The sequence below is a fragment of the Danio rerio genome, chromosome 18 (assembly GCF_049306965.1).
Source record: "Danio rerio strain Tuebingen ecotype United States chromosome 18, GRCz12tu, whole genome shotgun sequence".
NCBI classification, from domain to species: domain Eukaryota; kingdom Metazoa; phylum Chordata; class Actinopteri; order Cypriniformes; family Danionidae; genus Danio; species Danio rerio.
Genome location: NC_133193.1, coordinates 29,369,300 through 29,397,093, shown reverse-complemented (window position 1 = coordinate 29,397,093; position 27,794 = coordinate 29,369,300). Strand labels below are relative to the sequence as shown.

Here is a 27,794-nt window from a genome sequence, read left to right as displayed (position 1 = left end):
TGCTCAATTGATCCAAATGAGCTCAAAATGTGCCAAAAACATATCCCCGGCACCATTACACCAACCCAAAAAGCCTGAACTGTCAATACAAGGCAGGATGGATCCATGTTTTTATATTGTTGATGCCAAATTCGGACCCTGCCATCTGAATGTCGCAGCAAAAAATGAGACTCATCAGACCAGGCAACGTTTTTTTATCTTTTATTGTTCAATTTTGGTGAGCCTGTGTCAATTGTAGCCTCAGTTTCCTGTTCTTAGCTGACAGGAATGGCATTTATTACTATACAACAGAAAGTAGCAGCAGATAGTTTACCTTAGACCTTGAAAATAAAATAAACCCTTTGAAATTTAACTTTAGAACTGTGACTAAGTGAAAGCCAACACATATCAGGGATTCGGCATCTACATTTAATGTACAACCATTTCATTGGAGTGCAGTAAATGCACTATTCTGTGCTTCAGAATAGCTGTATTTAAATTTCTGTTGTGTATTGTCTGGTGCAAACAGCCAAACTGCTCATCCCTGCAGATCTCGTCAAGCAGTGTGTTGTTAGGACACAGGGTTATATTGTAACCTGCTAACCTAATGTTTAGGTTTGCAATATTTATATTATTTGCTAATTAATAACCACCTCATGTTGAACTCTGATTTCGGAGTCTGTTACTGTCTACCAGAGGTCACATACTTTGAGAGCCTTCATGATTGAATGAATAAAATACGCTGTTTTCCATAAAGGCAACCCAGGGTGCTGAAAAATAATGGACTGAACTGGCATTGGGTGGGTAGCGCACATTTTCGTAGCAGAATATCAGACATTAACATATTTTTTTATTAAAAAAAGAATGTTAACTTAGCATGTTTCTTAAATATCTGCAAACATTTTATGGTATTTTATGCTTTAGAAGAGTCAAAAAGTCACCTTTAAAGCTAGAGTGTTGTGATGGCAGAGATGATTTACATCTGCCAGGTCAAATTCTCACAGGCTTAAGTAGGCCTTCCTGGCATAATAGATGATTACATACGAGCAGTAAACGGCATGTAGCTTTAAGACCGCCTCAAGCTCATGCACCACTTGGCATCTTGAGATCCATAACCATCTCCCTTCTCCCAGCTGCATTAACAGTCCAGCCAGGAGGAGGATAAAAACCCATCAAACCTCTTGCTGCTGCAGCTAACTGCTGTGTCAAGTCAAGTCAGGGGCTGCCGGGACTCTCCAAACCCTCCCCAGAAACAGTGTTCTAATCTGGGCTCGTTCCTGGGTATCTATCACATGCAGGCAGACACACACACACAAGCAGACTCCTCTCAGTTTCACCCCAGAGCATTCAGGGGCCCCAGCAGCAGGAAAGAGTGAGACCCGAAAATGCTCAGATGTGTGCTCAGACAGACACAGCGTGAGCACGCACAACAAACACCCACATGCTGACACTTGTACGCCAACAGAGACGCTAAGAAGCGGCCGTGAAAATTCTTCTGGAGATTGTTTGGGCCTGACAGGCACATACCACGGCTCTGTGCTAAACATATTACGTCAAGAGGAGGAGAAATATGGAGAACTCGCGATCAAGATGCTTTCAGTGTGTGAGAGAGAGAAAATATCAAAGAGACTATAAAAAAAGATTTTAGAGACAGAGTGAGAAAGAGAGAGATGGATAGATTTAAATCATGTTTTGACCATTTTTCACCACACAAATCTAAATAAATCATAATATGCAAACAATAGCCTGCATAAATAAAATAAGAGTCTATACCAATATTTCATGTGGCCACCATTTAGAAAAAATTAAAGCGAGGCTGCGGTGGGAAGAAACTCAAAAGTACTGTATAGGATCAGCATTGTAAACATTGCAACTACAAACCTTTAGCTGTTAATGCAATTTTAAAGTGAAGATATGGTGTAAACCACTTTCTTATCATTCAGTAAGTTTAATTAAAACAATTAAAAGCATATTAGGCATCAAACAATGTCATAATCTCTTTACAAGTAATACGCTTAAGTGTCCTCCCAGGCTTCAGTTCATGGCACCGTGGGACGATTCCCTGCTTCAGCCTATGTAACCTGGTGAGCGATAAAACAATGCAGTCCTCTGTATCACACCCTTGTGTTGTCTGTAATTGTGTTGTCCCAGTACTGAAAATGTAAGTGTCCATTTCCCGCTAACATTTAAAAGCCTGTTGAGCGTGTTCCTATACACCGCTGATTTGCTATAGTATTAACCAGAAATGACTGTGATTGGCTGTGAAGGTCATCAGTTCACTGCTCTTCACAGACAGAGAAAACACAGAAACCGGGACAATGGGGCGTTTTAAAGCTGTGAAGATGAGTCAAATCGCATCTTCCCAGAGATGGGTTGGGGCAGGAAGGGCAGCCGCTGCGTAAAAACGTGCTGGATAAGTTGGCAGTTAATTCCGCTGTGGCGAGCCCAGATTAATAAAAGGGACTAAGCCGACAAGAAAATGAATAAATGAATAAATTTGCAACAATTAAAAAAAAAAATATATCACATTGTCATTATGGGGTATTGTGTGTTGAATTGAGGAAATAAATGAATTCAATCTGTTTTGGAATAAGGCTGTAACATAAAAAAATTGTGAAAACTTGAATACTTGAACTTGAACAATGAATACTTTTTGGATACACTGAATACAGCCAGGTGCACAGACGTGTAATAAATTTTAAACTTTTGTTTAAGGTTTATAATAGGGGTGCATTGGTTTTCGGTAAAAAAATAATTCCGTTGTCCTCCCACTGCTCAGTGCACCCTGTGATAACCCCTTGATAACGAATGCCATATTTGTTGTTGTTGTTGTTGCCAAAGATAGTCTAGATCAGTGGTTACTAACAAACATATAAAGGTCCATGTCCAGACCCAGAGGCATCCCATATGGACCCGGACGTACAGCACCCCTAGTTTGCAATGAAAATCAAACTCTTTGATAACAACTTGTTTGGTAAAGTCAGTCTCTCATGAAACATGCCTACTAAAAGACAGACAAGATTACTTTACAAACTGTATTGTGATAACTCATATTAACATTTCACTTAATACTATACTGAAACTAATATTAAAACTGAATTAATGTATATATACACACATTTCATTCATTCATTTTCTTTTCGGCTTAGTTCTTTCATTAATCCGAGGTCGCCACAGCTAAATGTACGGCCAACTTATATAGCATGTTTACGCAGCAGATGCCTTTCCAGCTGCAACCCATCTCTGGGAAACATCCATACACACTCAGTCACACACATACACTACGGACAATTTAGCCTACCCAATTCATCTATAACCTATGTCGTTGGACTGTGGGGGAAACTGGAGCACCCAGAGGAAGCCCATGCGAACACGGGAAGAACATGCAAACTCCACACAGAAAGGCCAACTGACTCAGCCAAGGCGTGAACCAGCGACCTTCTTGCTGTGAGGAGACAGCACTACCTACTGCGCCACTGTGCCATCCTATTTACACATTTACATTAAAAGAATGATGGGCTCAAAAAAGGTAGATTTGGGGAGGTCCAAGTGGCTCATTGGTGTAAAACAAGGTGTAAAACAGCAGGAGAAAATCTTTTTGGAAGTATTACCTGGTCAAACTCGAGGGCTCCTGGATATAGGGGCCAACCCAAGAAGAGCTCAGCAATTACACATCCCAGCGACCACATGTCTATGGCTTCACAAAAAGGCAGGCCAAGAATGATCTCTGGAGCCCTGAAAATCAAACACAACCACCAACATGAAAAACAGAGCCAACCTAACAAACAAAAAAAGTATGAATACATGTTTTAGTGTGATTACTCACAACAAGGCCAGAACACATTTTTTTTTAGCAGACTGAAAGTATATAAATCTTCTGAATTGAATAAAACGTGTTACAGTAATGAGCATATGTAGAAATATATATTTCCGAAAAAGTGTTTTTAAAACTTTTGACAGTTCAGAGCCACTGTCCAAGCGAAAAGCTAAATAATAACAATTTAAATAAACAATTTGAGGAAAGCTCTGTTATAGTGCACTGAACAAGTTCGACACGCATGTGCGAGGCAGTCAGTTCTGTACAATTAAGTAATCTATCGGCTTAAAGATATCTAATTTTGACATCAGACCGACAATAATAACACAAAAAATTAGCATTTATTGGCCGATAATGATATGGTCACCGATATATTGTGCATCCCTAGTTATCACACAGCAAAATGTTCTCTTCAAATGACGATTAAATTAATGAAACTATTTTAAATGATTCCTTCCATTTTACATCACACACAAAAAAAAATACATTGCATGAAAGCAGTCTTAAAGAGACCACCTGTGTGCTTATTTACCATTGTAAGTGCATCAACTCAACCAAAAAGATTATTAAAACAGATTGCAGACCAGATATCCAGTAGATAACCAAACGACACATATTTAAAAACAGTTTGTGAAGGCACAGGCAAACATGTTAGTTTAGGGTTGGATCGGTCTTACATGGGTTAACAGGTTAGTAAGCTCTATTCTTTTAATGTAGCCATGGTGACGCAAGAAGCCCAGCGACTGCTTAGCAACAAATCACCACGGTGATCTCATTGAATGGCATTAAGGTCTCTGTGTGCGAAACCGTGATGCAGCTCTAGTCAGCACTCATCGGAGTAAGTCTGTCAGACAGATTACTGCCACTCACAAAACACAGGCTCAAACCAGGGCTGCAGACTCTGATGTTGATCACATTTTGTGACATTTTACCTGTCTGTGCAACTTCATTTTGTTAAGAGGTTGCACTGGTGCCACTGCCAATCTATACCAACTTAAAAAACCCTGCCATTTAGGTTTGCATAGGATACACTAAACAGCAAAAGCAGAGTGAAAATAGAGGTAATCGGATGAACCTCATATCATGTCATTTTAATATTGCATGTGCAGTGTTACCAATTCAGGTAAAGGAGCTTGGTGGCACCGCTCTTAAAGGGACAGTCAACAAACAAAGACAACACCGGCACTGACATGTTCCTCCATGTCGTGTCAGTGATGGGTCATTCTTGAATGGTTCGTTCAATTTGAACAAATCTTTTGTATGACTTATGAATTGACTAATTCATTTACGCATGCGCACATTTGTGCAAGTGGAGCTTGCGTGCTGCCTTGGAGTGGTTGGTTTCGCGCAGAATGCGCACATGTGACCATGGGCATAAATCTGATTTAACAGTAGGGGGGGAAAATAAATATAAAAAAAAAAATTTCCAGCATTTTTTTGAAGGGGACACAAATAATACAGCCGAATTGTACTAATAAAGTTATGTCCCCATAGTTAAAAATAGTTTCATCATTATTATTATAGCATGGAGACCACAACATTTTCCATACACTTTATAACTAACTTGTTTACATTACACTTGTTAAAATGACAGAACATATTGTAAATCAGTGAGCCTGCGAGGTTCATCTGCTAACAACCACAACTCTGAAAACATTTAAAAAATTGTTCATCCCAAAATAATTATCATTATCCCTTCAAATAAGGCACAACACCCTTACCTTACACTGTACATCTGACTGACCCTGCTCTGCCTGTTCTTCAATCATTTCTTTATCCTTTGCCTGTGATTAATATTGTAACATTAGTATTTTCTTAAGCACTCATTCTGAAAAATTACCTTAATATGTGAACTTTTTGTACTTGGCGTTTAGCTCCACAAAAAATTATCTTATGTCTATTTTCTCAGTCATTTTTTTGTATTTGTCAATACATGACACTGCAATGCAAGTTTATTTATACTGTAGCACATTTTATACACAATGGTAATTCAAAGTGCTTTACATAATGCAAAACTATCATAAAAATAATCACAACAATAAAAACAAAGAATTAAAAAGGTTAACATTTTAATTCAAAATTATTTGAGTTACTTAAAACAGAATAGAGACTGATTATACAAAAATATAGTGGGGTTAGTGTGCACAGTGCTCATTTAGCAAATACACAACTAAACAATATGCTATTTGTGGTTGTTAATGTTAAGTTAACATTATGCCAAGTCATCACAAATAAACAATGCATGGAAAATGCCTTTAGCGTTAGCAACAAGCTAACGTTAACTAGATAAGTAATTTTAATTGCTAATACAGCAGACTCATGGACAATTGCATATGTAATCAGCATTTTTGCCGCGACTAATTCATGAACGAGTCTGTATCAACTACATTGAAGAGAATCGCTTTATTTAAGGTGGATAAAACCCCCTACTTACACAGCCGCACACCTGACGTGTGCGTGAGTGCGAGTAGGTGAGATGAGGGAAAAACCACACAGTGGACCGAACCACTTTGAGGAAGGGGAGGGGGAACTCAACTGTTTCTAAATGCATTTTAAATGATAAATGCGGTTTTCTTTCTACTCAGACAATTATTTTAGGTATATATACGTAGATAAGTAGAGTTTTTTTAATTATTTATTTATTTATTTTGGGGGGGGGGGGTTCCCCTCGGTTGGGGGGGGGGGGGCATGTCCCCTCCGTTCCCCCCGGGATTTACGCCTCTGCATGTGACCTCAAACCATATCGATATGAATGACATTGGATAATACTGCATCGTGTTGGGGAATTATATCGATATATCCCCAGAACCCGATATACCACCCAGCCCTAACATGCATGCATACATACATTTTGTGTGTGTGTGTGTGTGTGTGTGTGTATATATATATATATATATATATATATATATATATATATATATATATATATATATATATATATATATATATATATATATATATATATATATATATATATATATATATATATATATTCTTAATATTCTAAGTCAATCTCTTTTTTTTTTGTATGTTGTAGTGTTGCATTTATACCATGTAATTGTAGTGTATTGAGTGCTCATTTATCAGGAATGTGTGCTGTCTTGGCAGAAAAAAAAAAGAAATGCCAGCATGTGTTTAGCCTTTTTCTTTAAGGCAAACAAAACAGCAATCTGGTAATAGAGTTGAAATGTGGTGGTAGGGGAGATATATGAAAAAAAAAAAAAAAAACTGACATCTCACAACAAAGAAAACAAACAGACTCATTTTTATACAACATGAAGAACAAATGTTGGAGCTTATTTTAGGCCCTCGTTAGGGCAGTGCAATTAATCAAAAATTTGATTTTGATTTTGGCTTCTAACGATTATAAAAACCATCACGCAAGATAAACGATTATTGCATCATATACTGACCCCCTTTTCCAGTTGTACACATTTGTTGCTCTGCAAAGCTCCGTTTCACATGACTAAAAGCATGTACTGTAATGTAATTTTTGCAGCACGGGATGCGCACTGTTCATTGATGTACATTCAAATCATTCATGTTTTTAAAAACGCAAACGAGAATGCATGCTGCGGTCAGCATTCAGTCTCATTCGCCTCTGAAGTGTCTCATTCGCACACCTCAGAGACGAGAAGAGCACACACATGTAAACTTATCAATGTGAGCACTTTAATGGTCAAATAGGTGTCATAAAGCGGTGTTTAGTGATTATTCATATAAACCCTCAATTGTGTAATAAACAAAGAAGTTGAGAATCAAAACACACGTGAAAGCGAAACCATTAAAGTGTCAGCACGCAATATTCCTGCTGCTGCTTATTTTTATCACCATTAATCAAACAACAAAAGGACAAAATCACTCACTGCTCTTGACAGAAGGATTTTTGGAGCTAAAGTGTACAGTAAAGATGCTTAAAGCACAGTTTATTTCAATGTTTTTATTCTAGTCTACTTATTTCTCTTTCCTTATTTACAGGGAGGAAAATAACTGTATATATGCAGTTGAAGTCAGAATTTAGCCCTTCTGAATTATTAGCGACTATAGGCGACAAGCCTCCTTCTAGAAGCTCCTTCTAGAATATCAATGGAAGATGTTGAGAGAGTTTCTTGATGTCTCCATGTATGAAGCCGCTCATCCTACACCAGCCGCTGGGTGATGATCCACTGCAGTTCTCATATATCTCCTCTCCCTCATAAACACGTGAGGGCCGATCCAATAACGGCATCTCCATCCATATATCTCATTTGTCTCTGAGGGGCAGTACTGAATAATAACAGCAGAAAAAAAAATATGCCCAAAGTGACTGCATACAGTTAATGAAAATGGGGTTATTTTTAAAGAGTGGGGTGCTCCATGTACACCAGTGGATCTATTTGTTTTGTTGAAGGCAGCCCTCTCTTATATAATATAATATAATATAATATAATATAATATAATATAATATAATATAATATAATATAATATAATATAATATAATAAAGAATAATATAATATATTTTAATATATAATATAATTTTTAAACAATTAAAATTTAATAACAATTTAATTAAAATTAAATAAAAAATAAAATAAATTTAAATAAATTTATTTAAACTAAATTACAAATGAATTACAGTTAAATTACAATTAAAATAAATATTAAATAAAATAAATGTAAAAATTAAATTAAAATAAATTAAAATTAAATATAAATACAATAAAAAACATTTAAATAACAGTAATAATAATAAATTAAATTAAAGTAAACTGTAAATTAAAAGCCAACGAGATGGGTGACAATGTATATGCATATATTTCTGAAGCGAAGTCAAAGAAATTTTTTTAAATTGAGCTTAATTTATTTCCAAATTGTCAACAACCTCATGTTCAAAGAATAAATAACATTCGATAAAATTAAGAACATTCATGTTAAACAGACAAAAAGTTAAAAGCAAATGCTGATCTAAACTACTTACAGCAACAAAACCTTATGGCCTAGCCTACATGATGCCATCTATGTGCATCTATTTTTGCATTGACATTAAAATTACCCTATTGCCTCGCAGGGTTACTTTTCATCCAGCAAACAATGGGATATGTAAAGAAACATACCTTTGCCATATCACAGCGTCACAGCACCTGTGAGCCATAATGTAGTATGTAATAAATAAGTAAATCAGAATGAGACTGAAATGGAACCTATGGTTGTTTCCAGAACATCTGTTCAAACAATAAAATAAGCAAAACAATTAACTAGTAAAGATATTGTACTGTATTTATAATTAAAGTAATTGAAATGCTGAAAATGGTGTGTCTGAAACACAGAAGATGGCCATTTTTGGGCAAATAAAAAGTGTTTGTATAAGTTTATAGAGCTCAAATTAAAAAATTTTCAATGAAGTGGAAGAAAGCTCATTAAGATATCCACTTTTGTGATTGACATGGAAGTGTATATACTACAAATTTTCATTTTTGGGAGATTTAGGCTTCGCTCCAGTCCCTTTACTTGGTCCCTTGGGGGAATCTTTGCTGCCATTTTAAAGTGTGTTCCACTTCAAGTGATGAAGGAAAGTATACATGGACATACCCTCAATTTTAAAAGTGGATGTGTTTCGACTTCATATATCCAATAAAGCACCTACAGTTAAAATCAGAATTATAATCGCAACAAAATTGTTTACAATCTAATTAATACATATTAAACCTCTTTAACATTATTAAACATACATGCTGAATCACTGATATGTGTTGGCTTGCACCGAGTCAGAGTTCTAAAGTACAATTCCTATTGGTTTGTTTTATTTTCAAGATCTGAGGTGAACTATCTTCTGCTGCTTTTAATAGTATGGCAATGCATGTCTAGTAAAATGGCATTCCAGCCATTGCTTTTAGTTAGAACTAGGGTTGTAACAATATACCGGTATGACGGTCTACCACGATTTGAACGTGCACGATTATCATACCATAAACAAATGCATATCAACGGTTTTAACCCTTAAAGACCGAGACAGCCGCCCGCGGCTAAAAATAAGTATTGCTCTTAAATGTTTAATAATTTTTGATCCGCTGATCCGATTCATACAATTCAAACATTGGCATAAAGAAAAGAATCCCGGCTTTCCAGTGCTGTATCACATAACATTCGCGGACTTTCAGAGGCTCCGGAATCAGTGCGGTTATGTCATCAAAATTTGACAACGCTGATTTGACAAAGAAACGCTCGTCACTGTGTCTCCGGACAAACCAGACATGATACATTGATGCATTGTCCCTCCTCCATGCCCAGATTGGTTCAAACTCGCTATATCACAACCAATAAGCATAGGTTTTACTTTTGTTTGTGGACCAACATGAGCTTTTTGAACAACACGGAATGAGAGATAGGCATACATTTATGTGCGGCTAAATAAAACGCAAAAAAAAAGGTTTTGCATGAAATAATTCTCATACTAAGTACTTTTGCATGCACAGCAGCACAGAAACATGACAAAACAGTGACACAGCAAAGACGAACTGCTGCTCTTGCTGTTTTCAAAAGACGCAAATGAAGATGCAGCTGTTTGTCTGCATTGCAGACAACCATATCCAAATCCATATCCACAGACAACCATATCCATGCTGGCACATAAAACCTAAGGATGTTCCATATTGAATCTAGTTTTGTTATGTAACTATTTATAGTATAGTAAATATTTATATCAATTTTTTTACTGAGGATTTGCACCATGTTTATTTGGACTTCATTTGGACTTTGACACATTATTTATTATTTTCTTATTTTTTTATTTGTTCATTGTAAGTGGTGTTGTTTATAGTAACTAAAAGTATATTATTTGGAAAAAGTCAAATTTGCTTCACTGTTCTATTATTTTGTAACATTTGTAACATACCGTATACCGCGAAACCGTCAAACCGTGGTATTGTTTTAGATGATTATCATACCGTAAAAAATTCATACCGTTACAACCCTAGTTAGAACACAGTTCAAATCAGCCTTTAGGTTTCATAGTCAGGCATGCTTCTGTTGGTGTCCTCAACCTGGGTTTGCTTTATTTTGAACTAGGAGTGGAAACCTAGTTCAACCACTGGGTGTTCAACTTGCATACTGCACTTACATATTGTTTTAATGTAAGTAACTACTAAGTAACAGAAAAAAGAATCGCTAACAGATTTGAAACAAGTGGAGTATGAGAAAATGATGACAGTATTTTCATTTCTAGATGAACTACATGTTGCCACTGTAGAGCTTAAAAGTGACAGGTTTGTTTTTAATAACTTCAATTGGATTTGACAGAAAGAAGGGAGTCATTAACACATCTGATGTCTTGATAGTATCTAAATTATAGGCTAATACAATGGCGACACTATCCATTCACCACAGAAACTCTGTTTATTGTAAAATCTTTAATTAACAAGCATAAAACACCTAATCATGATCATTAAGTGGTTATATTTAGAGGTGAAATACATGTTTAACAAACAGAAAAAAACAGAGACTGAATGAGTATTAGTACGATTTGTAACCTGAAATCTGATGGCTCATTTTAGCCCTGAAAGAGAAATCATGAAACCACTATCGATGCAAGACAGACAAAACAAATCCTTGGGAGGCTGAAGATGTTTTGATGCAATTACACATTAAACATGCAACGTGAAACCTATTACAGATAATACGGTCTCAGAGACAAGTTAGAACTGGATGGTGGCCCTGCCAGGAAAGATATCTTCCGAGGCTAAAGGAAAATCCCCAGTTACTCTGCCACATAAAGCAACACTCAAGGATGCATTCCTAAACAAGACATCCTCAAGATTGTATCTGCAGATTCCAGCAAACAGGCAGATATCCAAACATCAAGATTTCATAACAAACAAACAAAGATGCCAACAAATGTAAAACACCTGCAAATCTTCACCTGAGGCATATCTTCTCAATCAAGGCCAGGGGCCTCATGTATCAACGCTGCGTACGCACAAAAACTTTGCGTGCGCCAGGTTTCACGCTCAGAATTGCTCACGTTTAGATTTACTAACAATGAACTGAACGTGGGAATGTGCGCAGCTTCACGGCAGCTTTCTGGCAGGCGTACGCACATTTTTTGTGCGTGTCTGTTTTATTTCCATTGGCGACTCCTAGAGGCAGTTGTGTTAAATTGCTCTCTACAAAGTGTCTGAGCCTTGCAATGGCAGCTGTATGAGACGGGTTCAGCAGGTATATAAGGTTTCCATACCATACATTTGACCAGCTAAACATTAAAGCACAATTTGCAGCAGTCGCCTGTTTTCCCAATGTAATCTGAGCGATCTACCGCACGCACATTGCTATAAAGACACTATCTGAAAATGAATTTGCATGCGTAAATCAGAAACATTTCCATTCAATAAATGTGCAAATAAAATATGATGCTTATTGATATGAACTTATTGATGATTCCTACTTGTCTTTCGCGTGATAAATAGTTGGCAAAATCTGATATGTAGCGGGGGAAAAAACAAGAAAGAGTTCATCAGACGCTGGATTCGAGCCGAGCTCATGCTCGAACGTATCAATTCATGATCACATGCATCTTACGAGTAGCGCCACTGAGACTGTTAAGCGTCCTGCAACATTTTACAGATATAAACCACACTATTTCTTTTTTTTTATGCACTCAGTGCGATGTTCAGACCCAACTGTGTTGACCGCATCAGCTAAACTCTCCCACTCTATTTTTTTCTTTTGTTGTTAATTCCGGAGAACAAACTTGCAAATAACACCGCTTTTCTCCGGTCTACCTCCGAAAGCAGCACCTCCATTTCACATTCTGTTCAAAGTTTCTCTTTTTGCTTGCTTTTGACAATGCTTTTTCGTTGGGTTTTGCCATTAGCATAGTCATTAGCATATTCATACGGGGGAGGAGGCAGGGAGGGGTTTTGTGCTCATGCATGTTGCGCTCAGTTTCACGTTCATTCAGATGTACAAAAGAATATGCGTGAGATTCGGCGTACGCAGTGTTTCATACATCTGAAATCTTTTATGCGTACACACATTTACAGCTTTGTGCGTACGCAATGTTTTAGTAAGATTTCCACGCAAGTCTTCGTACATGAGGCCCCAGATCTGCTGCATCTACTAAATGCATGTAAATCAGAAAACAGAAGAGATTGGTTTCAAAATTTTACCCCTGTAAACCAGAAGTGTTCAAACTTGATGATGGCCTTCTGTTAGCAAAGAGCTGAACTTAACATATGTACACCACAGATCCCATTAGCAAAACAAAGCAAACAGACTGCAACCTCCTTCAGTAGAGGATGATAATTCTTACTAAGGGTCTATATTTACATGCTTTTGTTTTTGTTTTGTTTTTTTGTTTTGTTTTTTTACAAGATGCAAGTTTCAGGTTTCACTAGATTTTTTTCTATGATGTTTCAATTCAAAATACCCTATTGATATATTTTTTTTTTACCATACTGCACAGTAAAAAAAAATCTGTATAATAACAGTAAAATGACTGTATATTTTAACAGGTTTGTTTCCATACTACGGGTATTTTTCCGGAAATATACATTTTCTAATTGTATTATGGCAAGAAGATTGCAGCTCAGACAGCGTTTGATGGACAACAGAGGTAGATCTTCCTTTTTTCCCCTGGTAAGTATGGTTAATAAAACATATCACAATATTTTAGTTAAAAGACTGCTTTATTATTGTTCTTTAAAATAGTTATTTTCTTGTCTAAACCGGCCATGGAAAGTACAACAGTCAGTGAATTATGTTTAATATTGTTAATAAAAACAGGCTTTTTTATTAAGGTCAAACTGAACCATAAGTGGTTAAATGTGATTCAAACAAGCATTTGCCAAATGATTTTTTACCTTAAGTTTTCCGTTTTTAATTTACTGTCAATTAACATAAGTTTTTTGTTTTCAATTAACGGAAGTTTTCCATTTTGAATTTACGGTAAACAATCTGTGTAATAAGCTGCTAGTACATGTTGCCGTTTTTTGGAAAATTTTTATTTTATTTTTTTTTTTTTGAGTGTGCAAATTTCCCTTTTTGGGTGGAAGCTAGACATTTACTGATATTCAACATCTGCAATGTAGTAATAAATTGTTGAATTGTTGAATGTGCACAATATATCAATATAATAACATTTAAATATATAATCATTTAAAAATACCCAGAATAATTATTTATTATTCCATGGTCTGTTGAAATTCTTGATTCTGATTGGCTAGAGGGTGTGAATTATTTTTGTTGAAACACACATGTAGTTCCAGTCAGTTTTGATCACAATTCGAAATGTTCTTCTCGCAATGTTCGGGCAATCCACAAAATTAGAAAAACTCATTGATTATGCCAAAAAAAATCAAGTTTTAATAGTTTTTCAAGAGAGAATATAGAAATTTTAAAGTCAAATCTGCAGTTTATGTATAAGGATAGCGTGTCTTTAAAAATATTGAAAGCTCCAGGCGGTCAGCGGCAGCTCTGTGAATGGCTCCCCCCTCACACACATGCCCCCTATAGTGACCAGTGATTGCCTACTAGAAGGCGGGGCTTTATTCACCATACTGACAGCTACACTTTTCCCCATTTAAAACCATATGAGTGACATGTCTTGTGTATTCTATAGTCATTAATATAGTTGTTTTTTTGATTAGCAAATAACAAAGACATTACAAAGGTAAACATTAGCTGAATGGCTTACATTGTAACAGAGTGTCCTAATAACTAGGGGTGTCACGATTTCGTTTTTTTTTTTTAATTTATGCTCAATTTTGATTATCGAATCAAAAAATAGAATCGCCGATGCTGCCACGCCCCCATGTCAGCTTGGCTTGCCAAGCGGGAAAAAAACAGGCTTGTAGAAGAGCTTGTTAACCAGCAGAAGTAGGAGACCCGTCGAGAGAACTTAAACCCTCTCCTCTTTCAATGAAGTCGCCGGTGTTTAAGCATTTTGGATTTCCAGTGAGTTATGTTGACAACGTTCGTGTTGTCGACAAAAAAAAAAACACAGTTTTGCAAGCTCTGGTATGTACGTATTACGTACGGTTCGTCCGATAGACAACACCGGCATCGCGATCCTCCGCCCGCCCCAGTTGCAAATTCGCTCGCGAAAAGTACACACTCAGGCCCTGTTTACACTGTCTTTGTTTTTAAATAGCATTTTAGAACGACAACGATTTGACATCCACAGTGGCGTGTAGCATTTCTGAGCAGCCCTCCTTCCTTTCTGCCTCTGAAAATGCACATCACGTGACCACACAGACACAGACGCACATACAGCCTTGCGCTCGAGACAGCAGGTCCAGGCAGTCAGAGGACTGCTTCAATCTTTCACTCACTTGTACTTAGTCATTTTAGCGAACACCTCAGATACTGTTGGCTGGTTCCTGTTGGTTGTGCGTCTTTTTTACCGATGCCATTATAACGACACAGATCACTGCCTATTCACGAGTCCCGCAGAAAAAGTGATTGACAGGTGGTAATTATGTGTGTATCTTGCCTTTATTCATTTACTGTATGATTTGTTTATGGGTAAAACAAAGACAATGCAGGTCAGGTAGTTTAAACGGTAGGCTACTAATAACTAATTGGTCATTAATTAATTAATTATTCATAATCAAAAATCGAATCGAATCGTGCCTTTAGAATCGAAAATGTAATCGAATCGAGGATTTGGCGGATCGTGACAACCTTACTAATAACACATGTTGTGACAAAATTACAGCAACAGGCAATCTGTCCACACCAAATGAATAACATTTAAGTACAGGCATTCAAAAGTGCAGAATAGTGCACTGCCCTCCAACAAAAATGTAAGGTTTAGAATCAGATTAATAAGGCTTTCTTATGACTAAAATCTAATTCTGACCTTTTGCAGTTAGAACAAAACAAGTCAACAAGAATATTTCATAACAGTTATAAAAATATGAAAGAGTTCCTCCAGTGTGAAAAGCCCAAATTTAAAGAAATTATTTTTGGAGTGAACTTCGCCTTCTCAGCAAAATCCCATAATAAAGAAAATTTAAAGCACAAAAACAAAATGAGCCTTTAAGATCGAACTTTAACATTTCCTTACAGTCATCCATTTGTTCCTGTGAAAATGCAATATAAGCAAATTAAATTATCAAATTAATTTGAAGCTTAAATCTATTCTAAATCACCTATACTCTTCATTTCCTTATACGAAACTACAGCTACAACGATGGCGAAAGATAAGCCAGAGATTCCTGACTCGCATCACAGTTCTTGTTTTGTGACCACTTCTGGGAAGTGCAAGTAAACAATCTAATAATGAATCCAATCCCAGTGTAAGGGGGGCGAATTCCTAACTCTGTGGCCATGAGGGAGGGACTACCATTTAATCAAAGCATCTGGTTTACTTACAGAATGCTGAATTAAAAGACACACAACTTCTAAAGACTAACTGCATGTTGCAAACTGTTCCCAGTTAACTCAGAAGAGGTCAAACAAGTTTATCTGAGTGAAAAGATAATTAGCCTTAGTGAGAAGGAAACATGCACCTCCTTTAATTTAAAGTATTAAACCCCATTCCAAACAAAAATAAAACATTTTTGGTAAAACAATAATAATAATTTTTCACCAAGCAGACATATTTCTCCATTTAACTCATTACTGCAGGTAAATCATTAGAATCATAGTGGTTGTCTGGTGTTATTTAATATTTTTATTCAACAATATTAAAAGAATGATTAAATTCATTAATTTAAGGTTAATAAATCTGTACTTAAGTATCCTTGAAAACTGCTCCACTAAATACAGTGTGTATTAGCTTTTACAATGTTTCATTTATTTGTGTCTATCCTCCATTTCAAACATTGCATCTCCATGGTTCTGTGCTTCATGCGTGTTACTGAAGTACTGAAAATAGTTGCACAAGCTCATTGTAACAACTCATAACTGTATATAGGTGTGTTAAAAGCAGCAATGTTATTGTCCTTGGTGAGTCCTTATCCTTGATTAACACATTTCAACCAGGCCTTGACAACACTAACAATCCTTGATGTACTAGACTGGGTTTGGTCATCTGGGAACACTTTTGTTCCATTTAAAATGTACAATTGTACATATTGTACAAGAACGTGTTGCACTTGAATATGCATTGAGATATGGAAACGCATACAACATTAAACACCATTAAGACTAAAAGAAAAAAGCAGAATATGCCAGGAGAAATCGGAATTGCTATACAAGAGAGAAGTGAAATAACTAAGCAATAAAAGACAAATGACTTTGTTCCTCTTAAGGGATCATTTTATAGGCCTGGTTAGCAATGTTGCCGATGCTAGAAAATATAACAGATGAGGCAAACTTTCCAACTTTAAAAGAACATGGAAAAAGATATCAAGTACACAGCCATTCATGGTGAACTATCATTTTTGATAGACAATACTGCAAGAGATTGATCTGCATCTCATAGCTTGGCCCCAGATCTCTCATTCACCACAGTTCACCCCAGTATAAAAATGTTGCTGTTTCAAACCAATAATTCTGTTCATCTTTGCAACATCATTTTTTTAAAATTAAATAAGTGAATTCTGCATCTCCACTAAAAGTCGCAACGATGCATATCGCAAGCTCTGTGATTGGTCGGTAGTGGTGGTGAGCACGAGCAGTGCTGAGAGCAACGAGCCCAATGGAGTGATTGATTAAAATTGTTGAGTCGCGTGAAAGAGCTCCAGATGGCAACTTTTATTTAGTGTTTACCTTATGATTAAAGTTTTTGCACGTCTGCCGGTTCCCGCCTCTGAATGAGCGAGTTTGAGCTACTAGCATTCAGAAAAAACAAAACACCCACTCGACACAGAGAAACATTTAAACCTCACTGCCAGCAATAAGTTTGGAAGTGTTATTGCAGAGCAACACAAAGAGTACGCAAAAGTTTAAATAGTTCCATACTAAATGGTAGGCTAAAATCAGTATGCGACTCGAGTAGTATGTCCAAATTCATAAAATTTGAAAAATCAGTGTGCGAGAAGTACCCGGATAACCTACTACTTCCGGCGAGATTCTAAAGTTTGTTTCGAATTGACTCACGAGAGTAGGTCAGATTATTATAACAAAACGGCAGATGTAGTATGTTTGAGATCCATTCATATTGCTCACATTCATAATGTATAGAATGTACTTTTCTAACAACCAAATAGTACATTTAAATTCAAATGCAGCACTTACTGAGAAGTAGGTTGTCATCCTTTGAGAAAACGGTTGATGGTCACGGAGCAACGACCACAAAGCATGTTGAAAATGCCGAAGCAAGCGACACACTCGCGATGTCCACACGCCTTTAGACAATATATATGACTGACTTACAAATTACCTGGTTCTGCGATACATTAGACTTATTGTATCCAAAGTAACTTAATCCTATACCACAGATGTTGACTTTTTTGGCACCAAGTACTCCTGTGCTGAACTCATCATCCCTTTATACGCAGGCAAGTCTCCTGATTTTATGCTCTGTTTAAACACGCTGCGTTATGAATGCTTCAAATATCAGACTGTGGGAAAATCGTGCTGATGTCCAAATCACAATTTCGATACGATTTTAATTAATCGCACAGCCCTATTCTAAATCACACTAGGTTTAGTAAATCAAATGAGAATGTTTAAGCTCCCCATAAGAACCAATGAGAAATCTCCTAGAGCAACAAACAGGTATGGTAGAACCATTTTAGTTTTGGGCTAAACTAACCCTTTAATATGACAGAAATTACATAACATAATCCAAACTTCCAACATAAGCAAACACGTGCAAACATTTAATGAAAATTTAGTTGCATTTGTAGCAAAACGTCAGGGGCTACATTTCTGGGATAGTTGGAACACACCCATTTTATAAACTGCTGTCTATCTATATTCCCGCTTCTAAAAGCAACAAAACAGCTGACGCTGGAAGACAGTGACCTTGACTGAGTGCTGAAGTGATCTCTAGTATTTTGCTCTGCCTTATTTCACTTTGACTGCCAGCGCACTTCACCATCTATAGAAGTCAAACAGAGTTGGCCGTCCTCCCATCAGCTAATTTTAGGCAGCGGCCTCCAGTGCTCAGCCCCCGCTGTGAGTTTGAGAGAACTCTCCCCAGAGCAGCAGAAACAGGGTGACCATGGATCACTTTCATGCAACACGGCCAGGTTTAAGCTTAAAGGTTAGAGACATGTGGAGGAAAAAAATGTGTTAAAGGGTTATGCTCCCCAAAAATGAAAAAAAAAAAAAAAATTGTAATCACCAACCCTCATGTTGTTTCAATCCCATAAGACCTTCGATCATCTACATAACAGAAATTAAGATATTTGGGATTAAATAAGAGAGCTTCCTTATCCTCCATTAACATCAAAAGCCCAGAAACATTTAAAGTCCAGAAAAGAAACCATTGTCACCATTGCACTTTGCATGATTACTAGAGTTGCTCTGATCGATAAGCAAAATCAGTATCGGCCGATAATCACATTTAATGACTCGATTGGTATTCGCAGATCTGGTCGATCTCATGAACCAATCGGAAGTGTTTGTGATAAAGTAATTGATTCTTGATGATGGATTCTTCCATCATCAGGGTTCTTACACCTTTTCCAACTTCAAATTCCAGCACTTTTTAAGCACTTTCAAGGTGCATTTTTATGCTTTTCTAGCACCTAACAACCATGGTAAATTACGTTTATGCTGTATTTACTTTTTCACATTTAAATCCATTGTGCTATTTTTAAAAACACAATATGACATTTTAACTTAAATTGTTGAATACTTTGGAGCATAGATACATTGGGGGTGTGGCGCGGCTGTTCAAACTGACACCGACACAAGGAGTCATGGTGTTAATTTGTTTCTTTTAATGACATCAGTAAAAAAAAAAAAAAAAAACTGAACAATTATTTGAACTGTACAATTGTACAAGGTTAAAACGAACATTTATTTTTATATCTTTATCCACAAAGTGTGCAGCTTTTGTCACTGCAGTGTATCTTAATGGGCTTCTGGAAGAACATTTCAAGTATACTACTAGTACATTGATGTTGGTATACTAAAAAAAGTATACTTTTATCTTTACTTAAGTATACTTCTTTTGCCTAAAGGTGTATTTACTAACTAGGAACAGTCTTGTACAACCAGGGAGAGTATTGTGACTCTGACAGCCAACTTGGGTCAAAGCTAGAGATGCTGCGATCAAGATTTTTGCAGCCGATAGAGTACCAACTTCTTGTCATGGTTATCGGCTAATACTGAGCACCAATTCGAATGATTTAAACTTTATAATGCATTCAGCACATTTTCCTTCCAAGTATGAACCTTAAGAGAAGATCTTGCCTTACCCAAGACAATAAATGAAGGATACTGCCTATAATACCTTAAAACACATCTTTTATAACCATTTAGGTGTGAACGTGAATTGATCCATTTATTGCACTTCGGCTTAGTCCCTTATTTATCAGGGGTTGCCACAGCGGAATGATCCGCTAAAGATAATAATAAAACAGGTATAAAAATTATAAAAAACAAATTTGCGAGAGACTCGTGGAGCTTCCGAGAGAGGTCAGTATGCGTTGGATGAGATGCTAGATGGGGCGAACGATTCGCTTGCGTCACAGCAGCTCAAAACACTGGAAATACAATGGCTGTACTTGCAACAAAGAGAACATCACTTGCGCGAGCTGTGCCAATACAGTAAACAAGTGACATCGCATCTTTTTTTATTTTAGCTGCAGTGAATCTCACGCATCGATCACTCAGGCCCCCACGCATCATTTACCTGTGTGGTGGCTGCTGTAGTCTATGCATAATATACGTGGGGAGTGCACGTGAGTCTTCGGTCCTGTCAGATGTGGCATGCTCTCTATTCCCATACAGCAGAAAGTGGCTATGTAGAACTCCACCATGTGCAATTCAGAGAGCAGAAATATGTTATCAGCGACCATGTAAAGACAGAAATTGCATGCTGTTGTGTAAATAGGATATTACATACGGCTATTTAGCTTGTTCATAAAAAGTTGTGATCTGCTGCTATATAAAAGACAATTAACTTGACATCAAGGGGTGCGGGGAAAGCCGTTGGGAGGGTGGGGTGCCCCCCCCTAATATAATGGTAGGGAATAGGGGAAACACTGAGGTGGTTTCTAAAACAAAATCTGTCGGTGTTATTTTCCTATAAGAGACGTTTAAGGGTGTATATGCAACGTCCATAATTTGTTCTCTGAGGTAAGGAGAGATCTCCATTTAAGTATTATACTAAAGTATCATGCTAAGTAACAGGAAAAATGTGCGTTATGCATTATAAAGCTTAAAGCGTCAGAATCGGTACTCGTATCGGCCGATCACCATAACAAGGATTCGGTACTTGTTATCGGCTGCAAAAATCCTGATTACAGTTCAACCACTGAAGTCACATTTACTCACATTCTTTTAGGTTATTTTTTGCTTTATCAGGGGTCGCCACAGCGAAAAGAACTGGTAATTACTAGCATATGTTTTACACAGTGGATGCCCTTCAAGCCACAACCCAGCTTCAAGAGTACAACCCTCAGGATGCGTTTACACCAGACGTGAATGAAGCATCAAGCGTAAGTGATTTATATGTTAAGTCAATGCAAAGATGAGAATAGACATCCTGCAGCTCAATTTGCGTGAATGAAGTAGCATGAGTTGAGTTTGACGTGCTTAATGTGTGAATCACTCGAGTTGTAAAATCAAAAATTTAGCGAAAAGTCATTCTTTTGTATGGGGTGCGATTATGACGTAGTGCATGTTGCTGGTGTGCCAAGGGGAAATCCTCTTGCCGTCACTGGACAGCAGCTCATCAAACTGGGCTCGAATCAGTCAAAAGCACCGCTGAAAGCCTCCATCATCCAGCTATAGTTTCTGGAGGAGTTGATGAATGCGCAGAGCTGGGTGCACCACTAAAAGAATCTAGTAGACTCAGACAAGGCACCAAACTAACATATGTTGTTTTTCAGCCTTCCTAAAGCACATAAACACAGCTATTCTCTCAATAAAATCCATGTTAGACATTTAGCAATGAAGCTAGAAACACCTGGCAGACAGAAGCCCTGCCAATGATGTGATTCTGCATCTTTTGTGAAGTGAACTTTCTAGTATAACTTTCTGTTATACTATTCCTACAGTATATGTAAGGTTTTATTATTATTATTATTATTATTATTATTATTATTATTATTATTATTATTAAAGTGTATTTTTACAACTATTTTATTTAGTTTTTTTTAGGGCAACAGTAAACGTTTCCAGCTGAAAAGGACCCTCCACATCAAAAGCTACTGTTCAAAAATAGTTTTAAATGGTTCTTAAATTAAAAAAATATTGTGAACAATGGGGGGAAAATCCTAGTTTTTAGCCCACAGATTTAAAAACAACATAATTTAGAGCAATAATTATAATATCATGATATTTTTATGCAAGGTTATCATACAGTCAGAATCTTATACCAGCCCATGCCTACGTGCGAATGAAGTGAATTTGACACAAGAATGAAGCGAATAAACTTAAAATGTTCACCCGTCTATTTAAGCATGAATATCACGATTCATTAGAACATGCTGAAAACCACACAATCTCTCCAACACTATAGACAATTACACTTAATCCAAGTCCCCTCTACCATGGGTCTTTGGACTGTAGGGGAAACCAGAGACTAAAGTCACATTTGAGGTCAAAGGTTTGGACAATATTTTTGGTTCCTTTTCATGGTCTCTGGACCATTGCCGTCTATAGAGAATGATGGAGCTCAAGGATTTCATCTAAAATATTTTAATTTGTTTCAGATTTTGAACAAACGTCTCCGGGGTTTGAAATGGCATGAAGGGATTTTCATTTTTGGGTTTTTACAAGTCTGGTCATGAAGTTGTAAAGTATAAACATTAAGTGTAGGCCTAACTAGGTAGTTACAGATTTATTTCTCTCATACTTCTGCACAATTAATCTTAATGACTTTTCCATGGCCCATGAAATGGATGATCAAACAAATAAAATTACAAAGATTGATAACCTACACCAAGATATCAGAGTGGGATGCAATCATAAAGGTTTGCTTTATACTAGATCTAGCAGTCCATAAGTTTATCATATCATCTGTCTGAGATCTTGAGAAAACATCAGCTATCAAAGTACAGGTGATGTAAACTGCCCAAGTCAGATTATGACTGAAGATGCAATTCGACAGGCAACAGCAGGAGCTTGAGTGAATCAGTTACTTACATCTATGTGATTATACCAGCTCTAAAGCCACAGGCAGAACCACAAGCTAATGAAATGTATTTTTCAAGCATTACTTGGAACTTGCTAATTAAAGTTTGAGGAGCTCTTTAGGAGCATGCTGTAAGATTTACTTGCCATACCTGTACTGAGAATGCTTGTAAAAAAGAATTTATACTTCCAAAAATTCCACAAACTTGGAGCCAGATTTATTCAACCAAACAAATTGGCATGAGAGTGCAGTCTACTCCAAAATGACAGCTAAGAGTGAAAAGTTTTGCGACTGATCTACCTACAATGATATTTATTATAGTAAGTATTACAGCCCATAAACCAGTGAAAATTTGGTTGCAAACAGGCCAAAGATGATGACAATTAACAACAAAAGCAGCACAAAATGAGTTAAATAATAACTCCATGTAATAAACGTGCACAATATTGGGGAAAACTAGCATTACGATATATTTTTTTATTTTATTTTACGATATATATTGTGATATGAATACAATTTCACCAGATGACTTAATATCTCTATTTGGAAAGAATTGATAATTTTAGACCAATTGTGGTGATTCTGCAATGGGAGTGCATCTCCATAGAATCTAATAAACAATCAATACATTTCCCTGACACATTTTGGTTGGGGTCTGTTCTATTTGCAGTGCATTTCTGTATTTGCACATGTTTTGAGCATATTCATGCATAACGATCTAAAAATACAATAAAAAAAAGATACAAGAAAAATAAAGTGTTTATGTTCCAAGTCTAACAGTACTCAAGCACAGTAACTGAATGATAAAAAAAATAATAATTCTTTAAAACTAATTGTTATTAAATTCACAAATGGTACAATTTCTTATGCCTGAATGTTTTTAAACTCATTATACAATTCTAGGCATCGAAAACAGATGCAAACGATTAATTACAAGACAAACTCAACATGCATCTTGTGATATGTTACTTTTACGATAATCTCATGGCAATAGAGATGGCACAACTTTAGTAAAAATCCCACACAAGTTAAGTGGTACTTAACTGCAGAGGAAATACAAACTGTAAAGAAGCAAGCAAACCGTAGCCTACAGTGCAATGAAAAAGCAGCTTTTGCAATTCATTTTGCATGATTATTCAAATACTCTCCTAACAGAAAGTTTGCATCTGAGAAGGAAACTACTACAAGAGAATATGCAATAAAGCCACACACGCACACGCACACGCACACACACACACACACACACACACACACACACACACACACACACACACACACACCACAACTTTTCATCACTGATGTTTCCTTGAATGTCTTTAGTAAATCCTGACAGCACTTCAATGCCTAAAAGGAGTTTGTGCTGGTTCAACCATTTAGTTAAACTGGCTCTAAATGTGTAATGCAACTAGAGCAAACTACGTGAAATATGAATATCACAATGCAATTTCTGACCTTTTTCTAGTGATGAATGAATCATGTGACAATTTGTAATTTGCCCAAATTAATCTGCATATTCTTTGACACAAAATCAAATCAGAAAAACAAAACTAGTAAAGTCTAATTTTAAGTTAGAACGTGGTCATGGTAATCAATACTTCAAAACTGAAGCCAATATAGACACAAACATTGTTCTCTTTCTTTCTCTTTTTCTTTCTTTCTATCTTTCTTTCTTTCTTTCTTTCTAAACAGGTTAAGAGAGCCAATGAAATAGAATGAAGAAACAAACAAAACTATAAATCTATTTGTCACAAGACTACACCTTAACTCTAACTTAATAGAAAGGTTTACAGTTATCATTACAGTCAAGCAGTTTTGTATACATTCAAATATAATCACAAAAATAAGCATTAAAAAGGTTAACTGTTTGACTACATGTATTTATAAAAATCCATTAAAATGTCATAAGGCATTTTCTTTCAACTCAAAAAAAAAAAAAAAGAATGACAAGATAAACGTGTAACCACTATTTCAACATCTACATTTAAGCTGACACTGTTGTTGCAGAGTACAAACGTTATTATTTGATTATATATGCAAATGTGGTTTAAAACTTAACTGTCAAACTTTGTTTTCACCCTACTGTACAATGTAGGCCTACTTTTTGCCTTCAAAATATCACTTCCTTTCCCATGGCAATGTGACAAGAATGGTTTAGCCCTTGCCTGTTGCATTGTGGGGTCAAATACTTCTAGAGGGTCAGGGTAGCTTTAGAACACAAGGGAAATTGTTTTACATCAGTGGCGTTTCCTGACTGCTAATTCCGTAAGGACTTTAGTTGTATAACATACACAGAGAGGGAAAATTCTAGAATGTTTTCAGCGATCTGATGGTAAGAAAGAATAATGTGCTTTAGAGTACTTTTTGCAGAAATTTCCACACAAATAAAACAATTCTGTTAAACTTGGTTGTATCTACTGGACAAAAATATTAAAAAGTGCAAATAACTGAACAATGGACATTGTTGAATTCCATAATTTCACTTTTGCATTTCAGCCGTCATGGGGTTTGTACATACCTGTAGTACCGTGACTGGAGGTACGTTGAGCAGACTGCTTTGGACACGTGACTTGCTGAGCCAAAGTCTATGACTTTCACACGGTAGGGCTGCCGTACAGGGTCCACCAGCATGATGTTCTCAGGCTTCAGGTCTGCGTGGATCAGTCCCATTCCCTTCAACTTTTTTAGTGCCGTGGCCACCTGCTGAAGAATGGGACGAATCACCTTCAGAGGTAATGGGCTGAATTTATTTTGCTTGAGGAAGTCATACAAGTTCTGCTCCAGCATCTCAAACACGAGGCAGGTGTGGCTCCGGTGCTGGAAACACTCAAAAGCCCGCACTAAATTATGCTCATCGGCATTCTCATTGCTCAGGCGGGCCAGGATGCCCACCTCAATCTGCCCCTGCCGTGCATATGATGGATGATTCTTCAGGATCTTCACTGCCACAATGTCTTTGGTGCCTCGTTTCCAGCATTTTACAACCTGGCCGAAAGTACCACGACCAAGGAAGTCTAATACCTCATAGGTGTTCTTCAACGAGCAAAGCATCTCATGCTGCACCAACTGGTAATCTCCATCCCCATTTCCTGAACCTCCACCTTGCTTTGCAGGCCCTCCGCCAACTGCCTGTGGAACCGCAACAGGTGGATTTCCCACATTTGATTGCAACATTGCGGGTAACATTGACAGGTCCTCAACAATCTGCATGGTGCTCCCCAAGTTCTCAAGCTCCCCGCTCTTACGTTTCAGCCCACATCTGTGGGAGCTGTCATTCAAGTCAAAACCTCCACAGTCTTCCTGGTCACCCTCGTCCTCTCCTCCACCTCCTTCGTCAACTCCACCCTGTCCTCCACCTCCTTCTTCTTGACTGTCGCTTCCCACTCCCCTTCCCCTTCCAGCTGCCCTTGTAGCTCCACTGCTGCAAACCCTTCCTTTGTCCTGGTGCTCAGACTCCTTTTCCTGAGAAGAGGCGCCTCTTTTTTGCTGCTGTGCCACTGTGATGGTGTGTTGACGTCGCACACCTTGTACAGCAGCCGTCTGCAGTGGGAAATCCTGCCCGCGGTGTATGCCAATTACTGAATCTCTTGTCTTGAATGAAGCAGTAAGTTTTGTCGGGTAAGCAATGCCAAGGGTTCTACCATTCAAGTAAGTCTGTGGGTAGGCCCTCTCATGGTAAACACAGTTCCTGGGCTCAACTTTGAGTTTCTTCACACTGCAAAAGGCACTTGTCTGAGTTTGAAAAACATGTGGTGGGTAGACCAAGACTTGTGAGGCCATACCTGTGAACACAAGAACAAGATGCATGTTATGTTCTATATTACTTTGCATATTACTTCTGACCAATGTTTCTGACAAATGACAAACTGTAAAAGTTTTCAATGAACGTTAAGAAAGATCTAGCAATAAGCCCTTCTCTTTAAAAAATCCTACAAATGTTTTCTTGAGTTTGTTGTGTGACATCACTGATGTCCATGAACTACAGTACGTGTAAATAACCTGTGACGGGTCATTGATCCTACTCTGTGCAGTGGCTTGCATCATCAGGCTGACATCATACTTGACCTCTGCCCCTAGACTACAGCAGGCTGCCTTGAGCAGTCAATGACAGGCCAACATAATGACACTGCAGCAGAAGGTTGAGTTTCTCCCTCTAACACCCACCAACCCTCTTTCCATCAATGGCGTAAAGGGAAACAACTAACTGCTCACAGGTTCGAATGACCTTTTCATATCAGTTTCCATGAATCTGGGTCTCTAGGCAACGAGTGTTTCAAAATGAGCATTACTGTGTGGGGAAAAGAGACACCAAAGGCACAGTTTCATCTGTGCTTGCATGTCATATTCATTTTACATAAATATTCAATTGAGGAAGGTCCATCAATGCAAATATTAATAGAAATGTTTTTATTAGCATTTGTCAATCGTAACTACTCAAAGGCAACACAAAAATACATGAACAAATTAACTGACACAAGTCACAAGTTGTGCTATTACGTAAACACCCATTATTTACACTGAATACAGTTCTGGACCAAATCCAACCTTGGTTTCTGTGCAAGAAAACAAATTCAAAAGAAAAGGGAACAAGTAGAGCTGCACGATTCTGGCTAAAATGAGAATTGGAATTTTTTTTTTGCCCTAAAATAAAGATTACGATTTTCTCACGATTCTATAGATATAAAATAAAGGGTAATATGAGTGGGCTATTATAATTGTTATTCTCAAACATGTGGTAAAACAGCAATAGGCTTTGTGTAGTTGTACTGTTGGTTAAAATGCTAAACTTTGTATAGAGGCTCAGATCTAGCTAAGATCGTCTA

At 37.1% G+C, this 27,794-nt stretch overlaps 1 protein-coding gene across 3 annotated transcripts in view; it reads right to left on the bottom strand.

Moving 5' to 3' along the window:
• hipk3b (homeodomain interacting protein kinase 3b) overlaps positions 1-27,794 on the bottom strand; it is a 95,018-nt gene that overhangs the window by 45,895 nt on the left and 21,329 nt on the right. For 2 of the 3 annotated variants that reach the window (XR_012393772.1, XM_005159174.6), the window contains exons 2-3: positions 25,490-26,753; positions 3,591-3,714 (exon numbers count right to left, since the gene is read on the bottom strand). Coding sequence is in view for 2 of the 3 variants with exons in the window: in XM_005159174.6 (XP_005159231.1) it covers positions 3,591-3,714; positions 25,490-26,751 (1,386 nt within the window). In the remaining variant the exon portion in view is untranslated. Of the gene's footprint in view, positions 1-3,590; positions 3,715-25,489; positions 26,754-27,794 lie in introns of those variants that run through there. The other variant, NM_001080159.2, reaches the window with a different exon arrangement.